At 38.4% G+C, this 16,557-nt stretch overlaps 1 protein-coding gene across 6 annotated transcripts in view; it reads left to right on the forward strand.

Annotated features, from left to right (window-relative positions):
- The window catches only part of ATF7IP (activating transcription factor 7 interacting protein), a 78,211-nt gene that overhangs the window by 59,508 nt on the left and 2,146 nt on the right, over nucleotides 1-16,557 (forward strand). For 5 of the 6 annotated variants that reach the window (XM_084205334.1, XM_084205333.1, XM_084205332.1 and 2 more), the window contains 4 exons: nucleotides 6,930-7,008; nucleotides 12,554-12,733; nucleotides 13,599-13,784; nucleotides 15,945-16,057. In XM_084205334.1, the coding sequence (XP_084061460.1) occupies nucleotides 6,930-7,008; nucleotides 12,554-12,733; nucleotides 13,599-13,784; nucleotides 15,945-16,057 (558 nt within the window). The remainder of the gene's footprint in view (nucleotides 1-6,929; nucleotides 7,009-12,553; nucleotides 12,734-13,598; nucleotides 13,785-15,944; nucleotides 16,058-16,557) is intronic. The other variant, XM_084205331.1, reaches the window with a different exon arrangement.

Below are 16,557 nucleotides of genomic sequence, written 5' to 3' on the forward strand. Positions count from 1 at the left end.
TGGGAGAGATATTAAAACAATCTCACTGATTATGCCATTACTCCAGGCATGGATAATAGCTTTTAAAAGCTGCAGAAAACTAATCTGAAAAGTATTATAAATGTATTTACTCTTCAGTAAGATGGCCAATATCTGCTCTTTGCACCAAAGAAATGAGAGGGTATATAATACATAGGGGTTACTATAACTGGTTATTCATTTTTTCCATGCTTGCATTGTTCTTGTTGGGTAGGAAGCGTAGCACAGTACCAGTTAAGGGTAAGGGGAATAGAGCAATAGTGTGAATGCAACACATAGTGTCTGTTAAAAGTATTTTTGAGTATTGCACAAATATGCAACCACACACTATGAAAACATGTATTGCAGCACTGTGAAATTTTGGTTGTGTGAACTTTGATCTTGGTAAACTCCTTCCTTTAATACGTTATCATTTTCCTTTTATCTTGGTAAGAGATGACAAATGTGTTTGATACCTGGTTGAGTAGATTATCATGACATCTTTGGAAGGCTGGAATAATTACTTCAATTTTGTGGGAGTTACTGCATTAGAAAAAATAACAGTTGAGGAATGATAAATCTGACACTGAAACAGTCTGTGGCTGAAATATGCTCCAAAATGTATTAAAAAAAGTAATTTTCACAACTGCTTAAACTGTGCTTGAAGTTTGTAATTTTGTATACAGATGACTCAGGATGAAATATTGACCTTATAATTATGCATACAAACATGGTATTGCCACCCTCTCTACATGCATTCCATTCCCAAGACATATTTTTAACATCACTCCCCATAATTTAAGATTGATTTTGCTATTATATAACGCCTTGGTGCGTCATGTATTATTGTGGTGGTGTGATGCTTCATTAATTGTCTGGTTTACAACCTCCAGATTTTTTTCTAGTTTGTTATACTAGAAACTATTAATAAAATTGTCTGCATTGTGTCAGTGTGCCACACATAATCTTCAGAATTTCAGTCTTTACTACCCTGAAACTATTTTTTTTACTTTGCAATGTATTATTTTGTTTTTGTATTTTTTCCCCTTAATTTTTCACGCTTACATGCTGAAATGTTCCTTTATGAAAAGCAGGTGGCATTACAATCAATAACCTTGTGATGAACTGAATTGTGGCGTTATGTAATACCAAAACTTTTAAAATCATGTATATTATATGTGAATAGAGAAGAGCATATTCAGAACTTTCTTCAAAATACCAAGTTGTAGCTTTTGGTTTTTCATTTGGTACAATACCATGTGCATGTTGTTGAACTGTTCCATTTGAGCTTTAGAGGTTTCTTTCTCAGTTTTCTACAGTAGTTTGCCATTGGCCTTTATGTGCTTCGGTGTTGTAACTTTTTCTGTGGTAAATTTCAAAATTGCAGTTACGGTGGGAGATAACTTCTTTTCCCAATATCATGTCTACCAGTATGTGCTTTGGTCCTTAAATTGTCTCCTTCCTTACCTGTGTTTTCCTTGTGGTATCAGAATAGAAAAAATCGTAGGGATGGGTGTCCGTAAAAAAGCTTTCTCTTTCTTTTCAAAATTGCAATTAAGTCAACCTAATTTTCAGCAGTAATGATCTGAAAAAGTTGCTGAATAGCAAAGCTAAGGTAATATACTTACTCCATTGTATTGTACAACACTGTAAAATGCTCTCTGCAAGTAGAAAAACACATATCATGCTACTAGGCTGTCTGAATGTCCCTGCTTTTCTAGAGGCAGATGAGGAAACTGCCTCAGAATCACTTGAATGCCAGAGACAGCCCTTCATTTATTGCAAGGCTGATGGCCTTCTGATTTCCCTTTATTAATATATTGTTTTCTAGTGTGTGGATTACTTATTTGATATTGCAGTCAATGATATATGGCATATTATGACAGTCTTCCAATAGCAGGAAAAAAAGTTTCTAAATTTTAAAACATTTGCATTGGTTTCATTGCAAATCTTAATTGTAACATTAAGTTCAGGTGACCCTGTATTTATCCATTTTTGACAAGTTCCATGTTTTTTATCACCTCTAAGAACCCCTTTTCTGTTATACTTACTGTTTAAATTTCTTTAATATCCATATGATATCCACTGGTTTTAGAAAGTCAATGTATAATTACTTTCTTTTTCAAGGAAACTGTATTATTGCTGCTTTTTCCTAGCAATTATCCCCACAAGTATATCTTATTTGTCAGTCCATCTATTTCTCAGTACTTTCTTCCATTCTTAGAAAGATTTTAGTGGCTGGGATTGGAAGAAAGCAATTATGTTGTCTATGCATACACAGTAGAAAATGCATGGAATTGTGAGCATAGGTAATTTTTATTGATTCTTCTTAGAAAACCCTGAATTGAAGTGTGATTACTAAAATGAATAGAGATTTTGTGTAATTAAATAAAGTTTTGTTCCTAGTAGTTTTCACGGTCAAGAAAATGTGAAAAAGTTAGTTTTAAGCAAAAGTTTTGCAGTTAGTAGGACACTTAGAAGTACCAATTTCTAATATGAAGTAGGAAAAAATGCACAAATTTGAGTAGTTGTGTTCATTTTATGCATACTCTTCATTGTCTTTACTTCCATATGCACTATAAAGCAGTTTCCATGTAACTGATAAAGAGAAATTTAGAAGAGGTTATGATGTCTATTTCAGGACTTGACAGGTTTCACTCAGATACTTAAAAGAGAAGAGTGTTTACACTTTCAGTTCTGCCCTTTCTTCTAAGGTCTTTCAGTTGCTGTTTTCACAAGTTCTGTGCTTGCCATTAAAATACCTTTCCTTCACACTTGCCAAGCTGATGCTTGCCTGGGGCATCTGACTCACAAACAGATCGTTTCGTGTTGGTAATTGCAATAGGTGTGGACATGACTTTGCAGGCTAAAGCAGCTGGGGCAGAGGACCTGCAAATTGACAAGCTTTTCTTTAAAGAACACACATTTCAAAACAGCTCAAGACTGTTAGAAATGCAAAGGGCCTTCTCCTCAGTGGGCCGTTTCAGGGAAAATGCACAAAGCTGGGAATAGCGAAGTAACTTTGCAGTACCCTTGCCCCATCCTTCCATGTTTGTGGTGGTGCAGGCTCAGTTGCTGCATGGCTTGTTATTTTCTTTTCCCCTACTACCTTTCTTCTTCCTCCTGCTTCCTTTTCTCACCTTTGTTTCTGCTCTTAGTTGTACCTTGCTGTCCTCTCCCCCCCAGTTCACCTTGTGTTTTGCCTTTCATCTCCAAGTTATGTGTGTTGTCTTGGGCTGGAGCTACATGAGATTTCAGTATGAAGTGTTCAGTTACAGGACGCATTGCTTTTATGCAAAACATTTTAATTGCAATTTGAAGTGCACCTACCAGCTGAAGACTACACATGTCGCCATATTAAAACTGGGAAGTCAGGAAAAGATGAAGTCTTGTATTTTCTTACTTTCGTCCTAAATTTTTTTTACATACGTATTTAAAACTCTGGCATTTCAGAGTGGGCTTTGTTAGGTTGAATTTTTAATTCCATTTTTAATTCACTTTTCTCATTCCACTGTTGTGTGTTAAGACTGTTACACTGCTGACAGCCATATGAAAGCAGAGATGCTTAAACTAAGGCAGCTCAGAGACAGTTGTGATTAACTGGGTGGTTCAGTCCATGAGGTTGCTACTTCCAGGCTATACAAGCTTTGCTCACCTGCTGAGATAACACAGGTCCAAAATGGCAACGTAAATGACAGTATTTTGGAGGATTTCTACTTACTTGGAATTTAAAGGCACATATATTAAGATACATGAGCTGTAAAAGTATGAAAAAGGGGGTTTGGTAGTTTACATTTCTTTTAAATCTCAATGTAAACTTTTTTTGCTAGATTAATAGAAATTGCCCAGATGCTGTGTTAAAAAAGTTGTAAGTGCAGCTTCTGTTTGGCCTGGAGACAGGTGCACTGGTTCTGACAAAGGATGACAGGTTGGCATGTGGGGTTGTGATTTTGTTCACTTCGGTTGGGTTTGTTTGGCTTTGTGTTTGTTATTTGTAACTGTGACATTTTAAATATATGTAGATCACTTTATGATGCCATGGTTGTTTTGTTTTTGTTTCAGCTTATTTGTATTCTAGGGTGTGTGAATCCTTTGTTACTGCGACTTGCTAGGCAGTATGTAAACCAAACCATCAGGCAAGCAAATGTTTGAGGTTCTCCTTAATGGTTTTCATTATTTCACTGATGTGGCTGCACTGATAGAGGGGTGTTCAAATGGCATCATCTGTTCTTCTGAGGAAATCAGCTGAAGCAGTTTCATGTTGTTGGCTTCCTGTGTGTGGAAGCAGATAGCAGACCAGAATGCTTTGACTAGACTTTTTTGCTTTACCAGTTTCTACCTAAATGCTTGCTGAAATCTCATATTAGGAGCTGAAAGACTTGTTCTCTTGTTTCAGTTTTTGACACAAATGGAAGTGTTGTTCATATATGACTGAAAGTCCAGTGCCAGGCTTCTTCTGGACTTCATCAGGGCTGCAAACATTCTGAAGGTGTCTTCTAATTTTGCTCAGAGCAGCACATCTGGCTCTGCATTTCTTATGTGTAACATGGCAGTCTTGTCCAAAGAATCCCATTTCCTCCTTTTTATGGAAGAAAAGAGCAGTTGTTTCTCTGTAGTTTTTCCTCTCACATAGTTCTGTTGTAAACTGGAGTTTTCACAAGTCCTTGTACTACAAAAAATTTCCCTGAGAGAATTTCTGGGTGAAATAGTCCTGATACTAAAAAAAGGGTGGTTTTTATTTTGTTGTTTGATTGGGCACAGGGTTTTCTGAAAACTCTTTATTACTTGCATTTCACAGAGATGATACCCCGTGGTTAAATTTGTTAGGTCTTAACCATTCTGGTGGAGTCAGTACTCCAGAAACATGTGGATGAGGTGATAAAGTTGCTCTCTCAGATCATGGTGATGCTTAATTTCACCATGGGGAAGTAGTGTGGACCAGTCCTCTAACACCAGATTGCCAGTTCTTCCTATATTTCCTTTTCATTCTCAAATGAAATCTTGAATTTGAGATATCTACAAGTATCTGAAAACTGTGTGTGCCAGCACAACGGGATATGGAAATGGATACTCCTCCTCCTCCTTATGAGTGAAGGTGGATGCTGCAAATAGTCAAAATCCTGACCTTTATGACAGGCATAATGAGCAGTCTGTTTTGTTTGGGGATACCCTGCCTACACCATGCTCCTCTAGGTAGGAAACACAGTGTGCAGCCTTTTTGGTTTTTCAAGTTTCCTTAAGATTTTCCTGTACCCCTAAATTTCATTTGAGGGAAATGCATGGTTGGTGAAGTAGGGGGGAATCTGCCTGGGGACTTCATGGTGTGCTGTGTATTGAGTACAGCATCTGCTGGGGGTAGCTGGAATGTGTGTCTTGGAACCAGGACTGGGGGTGTTCCACAGAGCTCTGCTCAAAGGCTGCCCTGCAGATCTGCAGCTTCTGGGGTGGGCTGCAGAAAGAACCTGACCGCTTCTGGATAGCTTCTGTTGAGGAGATTGCTGTCCAGGGTCATTTAATAAAAAGCCTTGAATAGTGTGGCTGGCCAAGAGAAGGTCTTTCTTCCTGAGAATTGTATGTATGAGACCTTGTTGGCTGAGTTGATTTAATAAGCCTGTTTAACTAAGGCTTATTCAGGATTTTGGCCTTCCAGACGTATCAAAATAAGGAAATGCATGCTGTGACACTTGCTTGACTTGAAAATTCAAAGAATTTTCTCAACTGGCACAGTCAAGTAGGGCTTCAAAACAGTTAGCTGTCATACAGAGTATTTTTCTAAGGATTTTGATTTCTTTGCAGAGGAAGAATTGAAAGGAAATTACTTCAGACTAATGTATTTTTTAGTGGGAAGAAATTAATAGCTTGATATTCAGTTTTCTTCTTTCTGTAGTTCCTTTTAACTCTCCCTCTCCATTTATCAATCTGCTTTCTCCTGGAAGAGAGAGCCATGGTTCAAAATACATGTTGGTTGGGAAGATCATCCAGTTGGAATGAAGTTCCTCTTGACTTTATGCTAATCAATTCATCATTGATTATTTTAATGTGCCTTTTTCTTGAGCTTCACGTAGTTAAATCAGCTCATCATACTAAGAAACCTAAAGCTAGAAAGTCTTTTAAATAGCAACCACTCAACAGAAGATTTCTGTGGTTAATAATTCTGAAATATGTTTATGTATTATAGAGATCTCTTCTATCACCTGTGAATGTAAGTAGTTAGATATTTTGTACTTAAATTTGGTATTGTATTTTATTAGCAGAATTTCATCAGTGGCAGCATCAGTAAGGCGAAGGCAAAAAGGCAAAAAGAAATCAGAAAAGGAAAGGTTAAAAATAGGTTTGTATGTAGAATAATCAATGCTAAAATTTGTCATTGTGGATGAGAATACAGTAATGAAATTACTGAATACAATTGGAGTTTTCTGATGGTTTTTGATGTGTTTTGTAAGCATACAAGTTCCAGTGTAGCTTTTCCTTTTTCTTAATGTCAAGTCAGTGTCTTCATAAGTACAGAGGCAAAGCTGTCTCAAAATAAGTAATCCTGATGACTACTCTGTCAGAAAGTTATGCCACTACAGAGGAAAGGACAGATTACAACCAGATTAAAATGTTAGGAGTCCTAGCTGAAATATACTTTATACCAGCAAATTGTTATGCATTTACCTGTAAAACAGCAACGTGCTACTTATTCATCAGGGGTTTTACTCCTTACAAAACTGAAAATACTTTAATACTTGTTTCTGCAACACAGTCATTTGGTTATGGCCCATTTTTCAAGTCCTGGGATATTCATCTGAACTTACCTTCTCTTGATCATTTCATCAGTTCCTTTCTAATAAGTATCAATTCTGAGACCTCTCCTGAATGTTCAATGTGTCCCTTTTCCACCTGTGTTCCCTGGATCTGCTTTTGCAAAACAAAGGAGTTTTGTCTTTCAGAGCGGGAAGTTCACAGGAAGTGAATCAGGAGGTGTCATTGATCTTACACTGGATGAAGAGGATGACAGCTGCTCTCAAGGTAGGTGAAAAATACTTTCCTAGCTGCAGGGATAGTTGGGCTACTAGTGTTATTTCATCCTGTGAATGGCAGAAAGGAATAAACTGTTTCTGCTTAGTGTATTTTTTTTCTTTGGTGTTTCAGTTAGATAGGAGTCTTGTCAAAATATGTTAGGTATTAAAGAAAATGAATTTTGCTTACAGTCTTAAAGATTTTTACTATTCCTTTACTTTAAGCATTAGTGCTATCTGTGCATAAATACCTCAGGCTTGGGGAGTAATTTGAGATGTTTGAGTTCTTGATGATCTTTTCAAAAGCTCTTCTGGATGTATTTATTTTTTCTGTTTACTGATTATAATTAAAGGCCTTTTAATTCTACAGTTGATATTTAGGCATTAGAGTATTACAGCTTCTAATCTTTTGTTTAACCAACACTTTGTGTGCAAGAGTTTAAAGACCAAATGGAAACTTGTTTGCTTTAGGACTGTATGACAAGAGAAGAGTAAATATAGTCGTGCTCTTATGTACTTTGGCAGTTTGGATGCACTTCATTTAAAAGAACACATTTCTTTTTATATAAATCTTGTGTAAATGTAGGCCAGTCTAATTATAGTTAGCATTGGATTAATGAAGAATGATACTACTTCACAAAAGTAGAGTCTCTACTTAAGGCCATGTATTGCGCTGTCATTTCCATAGGAAAAAAATCATATTTCTACAACTGGAGGTAAAATTTTCATTCTGTTTGGTCTCTAAATGCATGTCCTTGTGCTACATTCTGAAGTCCAGCCACCAAGAAGTTTGATTCGTCTGGACAACCTTGATAGTTACTTCTCTAGCTTGTGTATTCAAGTTCTACATAAACATTCCTAATAGCTTGACTTGCTTTGCATTTGTATTACACAAATGTAGAAAATCATTTTGGCATGTGGTAGCATTTTTTCCAGTGAGAAAGAAATTGTAGAGTTATAGAATGGTTTGGGTTGGAAAGAATCTTTAAGGTGATCTCGTTCCAACCCCCCGTGCCATGGGCAGGGACACCTCCCACTGGACCGTGTTGCTCAAAGCCCCATCCAGCTTGGCCTTGAACAGTTCTATGTGAGGTACACAGGTATTAGGGAGGCATGATGCAATTCAGATAGCTGACTGTCTGCTTTTCTTATCAGTAGAGGATATGTGGTGCACAGTGAATTGAGAATGAGCCAACAGTGTGTTCTCATTTCAATTTAAGTATTCCCTCAAACTGACACTGGTGGAACCACAGCTGAAATAGGGTGTCCAGTTCTGGCTCCCTTTTCTTCAAGCTCAGAAGAGTTGTGGTAGCACTGGAGAGGCCCCCCCTGATGGTGTCAGGATGGTGAAGACCTGGAGTGCATGACCTGTCAGAGGTCAGGCCAGGGCATGTTTGGCAAAGAGCTAAGCAAGAGACAGTGTAAGGGCAGCCTACAGCTCCTTGGAGGTAGTTACAGAAATGACAGGGCACAACTCACTTCAGCAGTGCCAAGTGATACATTAAGGGGCTGTGGCCATGAACTACAAGTTCAGGAATGAGGAGGAAAGAAATCGATATACTGCTGCACAGAGGGATGTAGAAACTGTCCTCTTGAATGTTTTTGAGATTTAGCAGGGCAAAACCACAGATAATCTGAATAAGTTGCTATTGACAGTCCATCTTCAACAAGAAATTGAACTACACAGCCACCAGAGGTCCTTTTCAGCCAGAATTTTGACTTGACAAGCTGAGTGTCAAAATAGCTGAAGCAAACAAGTTTTTATCACTGTCATCTCTTCTGAGGGTTAGTTCTCAAAAAGATAAAAAGGTGGTTGCCTTGAGACTGTGCAAGCCTGTCAGACAAGGTTAACCTCCCCAGTCCTATATAATATTTTGTAAAAGACACCCAGCAGATAGATTAAAATGGATTTGTGGTATATTTTAAAGTAGCATGTCACAGTATTCTAATATATTTCAGCTAATATTTTTCTATCTTTAAAGTTTCTGAAAATAACATTTTCCAGAGAGCTTTTTTCCTTCCTAATTGCATTAAGTAGATGCTCACCTCACAATTGCCATAAAAGATCAATACCACAGTTGCACATACAATTGTAAGACTGCTTCTTTAGGTAGGAGTGTGTGAGTCATAGCTCCATTGCAGCTTAATTCTTCCTCAGTTTCTTTGCTGGGGCTTGAGCCACTACCTTAAAAATTTATGCAGTGGGATATTCTGAGATTCTTTCCCCTTAGTTGTCAGGTCTTAGAATACTGTTCTTCCATTAGAAGGGAGGTTAGTGGAGTACTTTTGTGCTGGATTAGCTCCTGTGTGTCTCTTCCCTGCAAAGCAAAAGCTGATAGTCTGAAGCCAATGCAGATTAGTTCATGTTTAGAATTTGTGTGAGAAGTCAGTGGTTTTTTATATATGCTGTAGAAACATAGGAAACCCTAATAAAAGCTTGAGTTTCACCCTGCAGCGAGAACACAGCACTAGGATTTTGGAGCAAGTTTCTCAGGAATGTGTTCTGATAAACACTTCACGGTTAAACAGAGGAAGAGTACACTTGTAACAGCTTTTACATGATCATAAGCATCTATACACCTTTGGCCAAGTATTTTTTCCACTGAAGTTCGTTTGTAGCAATTGTGGAGCAGGTTTTATTTTCTCCCAGATTTACACAACCTCAGGATAGAAAATACTTTCAGCATTATGGTGTTTGCTGCAGGAATATTAGCTCAATACTAATTCAAATGGAAGATCAACACTTACACAGTGTTGTTGGGAACACTCAGTTCCTGGTTGTGTTTTTTACAGCATTGTCACCCACATAAAAGTAAGCCTAATTCTGCTACTTGTAAAAGGTATGAAAATATGAAAATCTTCATATCTGCTGTTATCTAATAACATCTTCTGATTTGTGTAAAAATTATGAGTGAAAAGGGTGTGTAATTTTTGAGAAACCATGTTAAGGGTCATCTAGATACTCTCCTGTCTGCAAGTATCTTGCAATTCTTGCACTTTGGACCTTGCTGGCCTTTTCATAAAAGGATCATCAAATTATTTTGTATTAAAATTGAAACAATTAATAGATTTAGTCTAAAGTGGGTCTGTAGTCTACGAAAGATAGGTAAATGTACTCTTAAATTAAAACAGCTATATTCTACTTTTTTATTATTTTGTAAGAAAAATTATTAAACACATATTCAGGGGTTTTTATTTTATAAGGTGTTTTATCTGGTTAACAAATCTGTAGTTCTCTGGATTATTTTTTTTGTTATTCTTGAACATGCCTGTGGCATGCTTGGTGTTCTGTAATCCACCTACACCAGTGATGAACTAGAACACTGTTTGTGCTATAGCTGCAGCGTTGTAGACCATTTCTGGGATGGGAATTAGTCCCTCTTCTGTTTCGTGTATTAGAATAGGAGTTTTGTTTACACCTCTAGTAGTAACAATTTCCATTTTATGCTTATTTCCACAAATCATACTTTTCTGTCTCCTCTAGGTCCACATTTGTTATGAATATGATGCTGTTGTCATTCAGTATTGGAAACTGTTCCTTAATGACCTCTAACCTTAGTCTTGGGCTTACTATGTACCCAGTCTTCCTCACTGTTTTTTTTGCTTAAATAGCCTTTGCCTCTTATTTCCATTTATTTAATGAAGTCTAGTTATTTATCTGTCATCATTTCCTGTGGGTGGTGCAATGCTGACCTAGTTTCCAGTCACTGGAATGTCAGCAGGGCTCTTCTTGATTTTTCAAGGGTAAATGAACTTGCTCTGTGTGAAATCAAAACCAAAAGCAAAACTGGAAAAGCCCTCTTGTTTGTTCAGACTGTTATCTTTCCTTGAACCACATTTACAGCAGTAGGCTGTAAAGGTTTTTACTTGTTGGATTGTGAGGGCATCTTCTAAGTCATTACTAAGAAGGCACTCACTTCACTGAAATTATTCAGTGGTAGTTGAGATGTGCATTAGTCTCTAAATATTTGAAGTAAACAGAGGTGTATACATGTCTGTAGGAATCTCTTTGGAGTCAAGTAGTTTAATGAACACTGAGAAATCTCTCAAAATTGTGGACAATAAAAGAGGCTTGAACCAATCACGAGGCCCATTAGTTGATCAAAGAGCAGGAAGAATCTCACCTTTTGTTTTCAAAATAAGCAGCCCTTTATAGACTTTAGAAAAAACAAACAAACAGTATATTTTCATCCAGTGGCTTCAGTGAAGTAGCTTGGCTGTTGGGTCTACAGAAAGACAATATGGGCTGCAATTCATACCATGTTTTATTCTTGAGGTCTTGAATTTAGGGATATGGTCTGGGGGTGATTATGCTGGTGCTGGGTTGATGGTTGGACTAGATGATCTTTAAGGCCTCTTCCAACCTTGATGATTCTGTAATTGTGTCTCATAGAATCATACAGCAGTTTGTGAAGGGTATTGCTGCTTCAAGCTGTTAGCAGCTAGTGTCAAACACAGCTCAGTGAGACCATCAAAATAGTCTCAGACTGCCAGAAACCCCAACACTTTGAGCTGTGCTGGCATTTACCCTGTTCTTAATGCTTTGAAATCTAGTCGGTATACTTAATTGAACATTTTAAATGGGGTCATCACTATATTGTTTTATTTTCTCAAGAGTAAAATGAGTGTTTACATATTGTCATCTTTATATTCTATGCTCTTTTACTAAATTAGTGGCTGATGTATGTACAGTTTTATTAGGGGAGAATCATTCTGAGTGTCAGTCCTTAAAATCTACTCCTTTATCTTGTGGTGTTTAGTTTTTCAGGGGTGCTTCCTCTGCCTATTACTGCTTTAATGTCCAATTTTCCTTTATTCGACTTTGTACAAAGTCTTGATTAGATACAGACTTGCACTCTAATGAGTATTTTATGTAGTCACAAATAAACTAAAGCAGGAAAAAGTATTGCAGTAGTAAGCTACAGATAGAGGCAATATTTGTCAGTATCACAAGTCAGTAAGTCATGCTGAGGAGGGTGTCAATGTGATAAAACAAATTTTCTTTTTAAAATTTTCTATAAGTAAAAAAGCAATTTCCCCCTTTTTAAGTAAATACCGTGAAAATTCAAAATAGCAGCAAGAGGACTAACAAATTGAACAAAGGAAAGAGTCAGCAAATAAAAAGATGTAAACATCAAAGGTAGACAAGACTTATTTAGGGAACAAAATTTGAGTATTGCAGTGTTCAGGCCTTAAAGGTTTCAGGATTTCTTTTTAATAACAACTTTTAAAGACTTTGGCACAGTGTTTCCTTGAATTCGGGTTTCCAAATTGCTCTGAAATATGCAGACTTCATGATAATAGAATAAAACATTGTGGAGTGTGTCTGGGCAGGGGAAATTGCAGTGATGAAAGTGAGGAGAATTAAATGAGTTTTCTGCAGATTTGTTTGCATAAGCAAAAAAGGTCAAAGAAATGCCATGCTTTGAATATCCTCACCAATCTGTAAGTGGGAGAGAGGGGAAAGGATTGTAAAACTCTCTGATGCTTGGAACTGTGATTCAGAAATTAAAATTTCTGTTTGCTATTGCCTATTTTTTTTGTTTCTTTTAAAGCAGATGGCAAGAAGCAGAAGCAGAACCAGAGCCAGGCACCTGTGACAGGACTGAGCATACCCACCCAGCCCTTGACTCGACCCCTGCAGCCTTTGCCGCCTTTGCAGCCAAGCCCTGTGCAGCAGCCAGGTGTGCCAACAAGTGGCCCTTCCCAGACCACCATCCATGTATTACCAACAGGTAACTTCACTGTACATCACTGTGTGAGTGCAGTGGCTGCTTTTTTCCTTGAATTAGACTGCTGTGTGCTCTACATTTTGCTGATCCTTCAAAGAGAATATGCAGAATGTTTGAGTCACTTCATAATCTTTCATTCTAGTCAGTTTCCCATAACATTTTTCCTTTTAAACTGATAAAGGGGAAGGGGTAGTACTATTGATTTGAATTCAGGATCAATTTTATTTATGGAGAGGAAGAAATCCTGCTAAGGATAGTCATGGAAGTTATTAAATATACTGTTGTTGGTAAAAGGGAAGGAGAAGAAACCTGTACCTTCTTTAAGTAATAGGGGGAAAAACATTATCAGCATCACTCCTGTATCTGTCCCTTGGCAGTTAATTCTTTTGGCAGAGGGAATGGCAAGGCTGACATGGAAGTTCTAGCCCTAGTTAAATATTACTTTGCAGTGTGATTATGTTTTCCCCTTTCTAAAGAAATGTAGATTCTCTTTCTTTCATTTATTCTTTTTCTGTATGTGACTGCTGAAGATTGGTTGGCATTGGAATTCCCTTATGATTACTGTGTTCTGTAGACTCCTTGGTGGATTTTATATTCTTCCACTGTCCTTACACACAAGACCTTTGCAGGGAGTGGGGGAGATACTATATTTATCTTTTCTGTTAGGAAACTGTATGTATATTGACTTTAATATTTCAGTAAAATACCGTTTAGGCTGTTTTCACTTTTCTTGCAGTACCCAAAGCAGACACAGTTTTTATTTTACATGGCTCAGATGAGTCAGTCCTTTCCAGAGGAGATGTATACTCTGGAATAGGCATATGAGTCAGGGAGTTCAGGTTTAGGGTGTGCTCTGCCTTTTTTTCAGCTTCGACAGCGGTGAATGTAACTCATCGGCCCATGGCTCCAGCTAATCCCAAGCTTCCTATCCCAAGAACCCCTGCTAACCATCAGGTGGTCTATACCACTATTCCTGCACCACCAGCTCAGAATCCTGTAAGAGGAGCTGTCATGACCAGCCCAGGCTTAAGGCCAGTCACCCCACAGACTGGAGGTAAGGGATGATTCCTTCTATGTGCTTCTTACTGTGACACAGCTTGCTACGTTCTACCTCATGGATGTGGCATTTAGGTTTTTGATTTGGGTGTGTTGTTTGGTCTTTTTACAATACTGGTACTAGTTAGAGAGTTTAGGGTTTTTTTCCCAGTTTATAGAATTTAGAAAATTCTTATGCTACTAAGAAATTCTACTTGCAGCTATGTGAATGAGGAGAAATTGGAGTTAAGCCATCCCAGGCACTAGCTCTGCCAATTAAGCATGGGGTTGACACGCCCCATACTTTACAGGGCAGTGGAAGGTAGTATGACAAGCATCACTGTAGAAAATCATATTTGATTTCCTGTCTAAAAGTTATATTTCTGTCAGGCATCTAGTGTAATTCCTTAGCAATCTCTGATGTCCTGTGCTCAGCAAATTTCTTTCCTTTCTCAAGGCCTCAAGAGATGAAATTTCTTACTGGATGTATCAGAAATTGATACATGCTTGAGTTTCCTTGAGATGTTGGCAAGTTCCCCTTGACTTTGCAAATGCATAACTGATACCTTCTCCTAGCAATAAACTCATTTTCTGAAATGTCAAAAATAGATGTCAAAAATAAAGAACTTAAAATCTACCACTTTGTAACAAAATATCATTTAACTGTCTTTTTTTTTTTTTTTTGCTCCCCACAATTTCTATGGTTATTTTAACACCTTTATGTTTAACATAAATTTCCCTGTTTTATTAGTATGGGCCTACTTCTGTGATGTCCTGGTAGAAATGCTGCTACTGATGTGTAATGATTTATGTTATCATTGAAACAGCCTTTAGTGCCAGTAGCAGATGCTTCTTGAGTAAGAGCGCTGCTGCACTTTGTCTTTGAAATATCGATTGTGAGAACCCATCCAAAGCGTTTTACAAATTGCAGTTTTGTACTTCTGCCTCAAGTGAGTAGGATCCCTACCTAGAAGTGATGCTATGTTTGTATCTTATACCTTATTAAGGCATTTCTGATCTTCTTCAGGTGGTTGTAGTTTCCTGAGACAGAACTACAGTCGTAGTAAACCAGTGTATCTTACCCGATTCTCCTAGAGGAGAAATAGCCAGCTCAGGTGGCAGTTTAAACCACAGGAGTTCACACAGCTTCATCAGCTTCTTAGAGAGACTCCAATAAGAAAAAGATGTAAAGCACCTGCCCAGTGTTTAGCACTTTATAATTAAAGCATTCAGATTTAGCACTCTGAGCTCCCTGCCTTGCACTCACAGATTACACAGACATCTGACCCTCATTCCCTATGGATTGTAGCTTGATGTATGTTTATCAAGAGAAGAAATTGCCGTACAATAACTGTGGTTTCCTGATAATGTGCTGCTTTGTGAGCTTGTCTTCTGGAGGCTTCAGTCTTACACAACTGTAGACCTAGAGATTGCCTCAAATCTTGTATTTCTAGACAGAAATGGAGGGATAACCCAGGCAATCCATAACAATGAGCAAAGGCTTTGAGTTCACAGAACATAAATGTTCCAATTGTAAATAGATAAAGTGTTACTTAAGATAATTAGATGTGGGATAAAATGAATGAAAACTTGGTAGCTTGCAAGAGTTTTGGCTATTATTTACAAGGCTGTAAAACTGTCTAGTTCATTCCTGCCAGGCAGGTCAGTTTGCTGTGGGAATGACTGAAATGGTGATGCCTGTGAGTAGTGTCCATCATGGAGTCTGTTCTGGGAGGGAGGACAAGCTTCTTGGACAGTGACTTAGCTTTCTTGCTTTCAGTGTCATCCACAGCACAGCCTTCTGAGTGGATAACATTGTGCTGCAGCAGCATTTCTCTTTTCCTTTCTGAATCCCAAAATGATGTAATTGTTCTTTTCATATTTAAGCTCCCTGTATCTTCCACACTTCTCCTCCTCACCCATTTCTTTCGTGCTACAAAGTGCTAAAACAATGTTCTGTCCCCTCTGCAAACACAAGCGCTCGCTCTCTCTCGCTTTTACAGCTTCAGGGGATGGGAGGTGATTTTGTTGTTACACAGAGCTTCATCAGTCTGCTGGCAGCTGGAGCAGTCTGTCTGAAGATTGGCTTCATGCAGCTGAACCAAGGAGTTGGTCTTCCAATGCTCTGTTTAGCTGCTTGTAAGTATTGAATACTCAGTGTTGGTTGTGCTCCTTGCAGGTGTGACCGTGCGGATGCCTCAGACAACCTACGTGGTGAACAACGGGCTGGCTCTGGGCTCCGGAGCGCCGCAGCTCACGGTGCACCATCGACCACCGCCGCAAGTGCACACTGTGAGTGGGGCTTTCCTCATCCAATGTACAGCCTTGTCTCTGCACTGGCACTCTCAGGCAGCTCTCAGTGTGAGCTGCAGAGCAGTCAAATGCCTTGTTGACACTTCACAGCCAGGTCTGTGCGTGGCACCACCCAGTCACCTACAGCGGCTCCTGCCCAGAATGGTAAAAGCTGTGCAATCTGTCAGCACACCCTGGCCTTCTCCAAATTACCAGGAGAGCATACTGAGAATTAGTGCATGAGTTGTCTGCAGGTGACTCATGGAGTCAAACGTACAGAAAAACTGCCAGTAAAATGTTTTGTCATGGTTTGGCTGTGAATTGGGTGGCCACTTTTTACTACAGCTGTTTGCAAAACTGAGATTGGAGAACAGGGTACAGACCAAATCTCCAAGGTTGCCAACTCCCAAACTCCAGAGGTTTTTAGTCAGTGTTGAGTGATCACTTCTGCATCACCTAAAACCCCTTTTGGTTAGAACTTGAAAATTTTCTCTGACACA

The sequence above is a fragment of the Fringilla coelebs genome (genome assembly GCF_963513975.1).
Source record: "Fringilla coelebs genome assembly, chromosome: 5".
In the NCBI taxonomy this organism is placed as follows: Eukaryota; Metazoa; Chordata; class Aves; order Passeriformes; family Fringillidae; genus Fringilla; species Fringilla coelebs.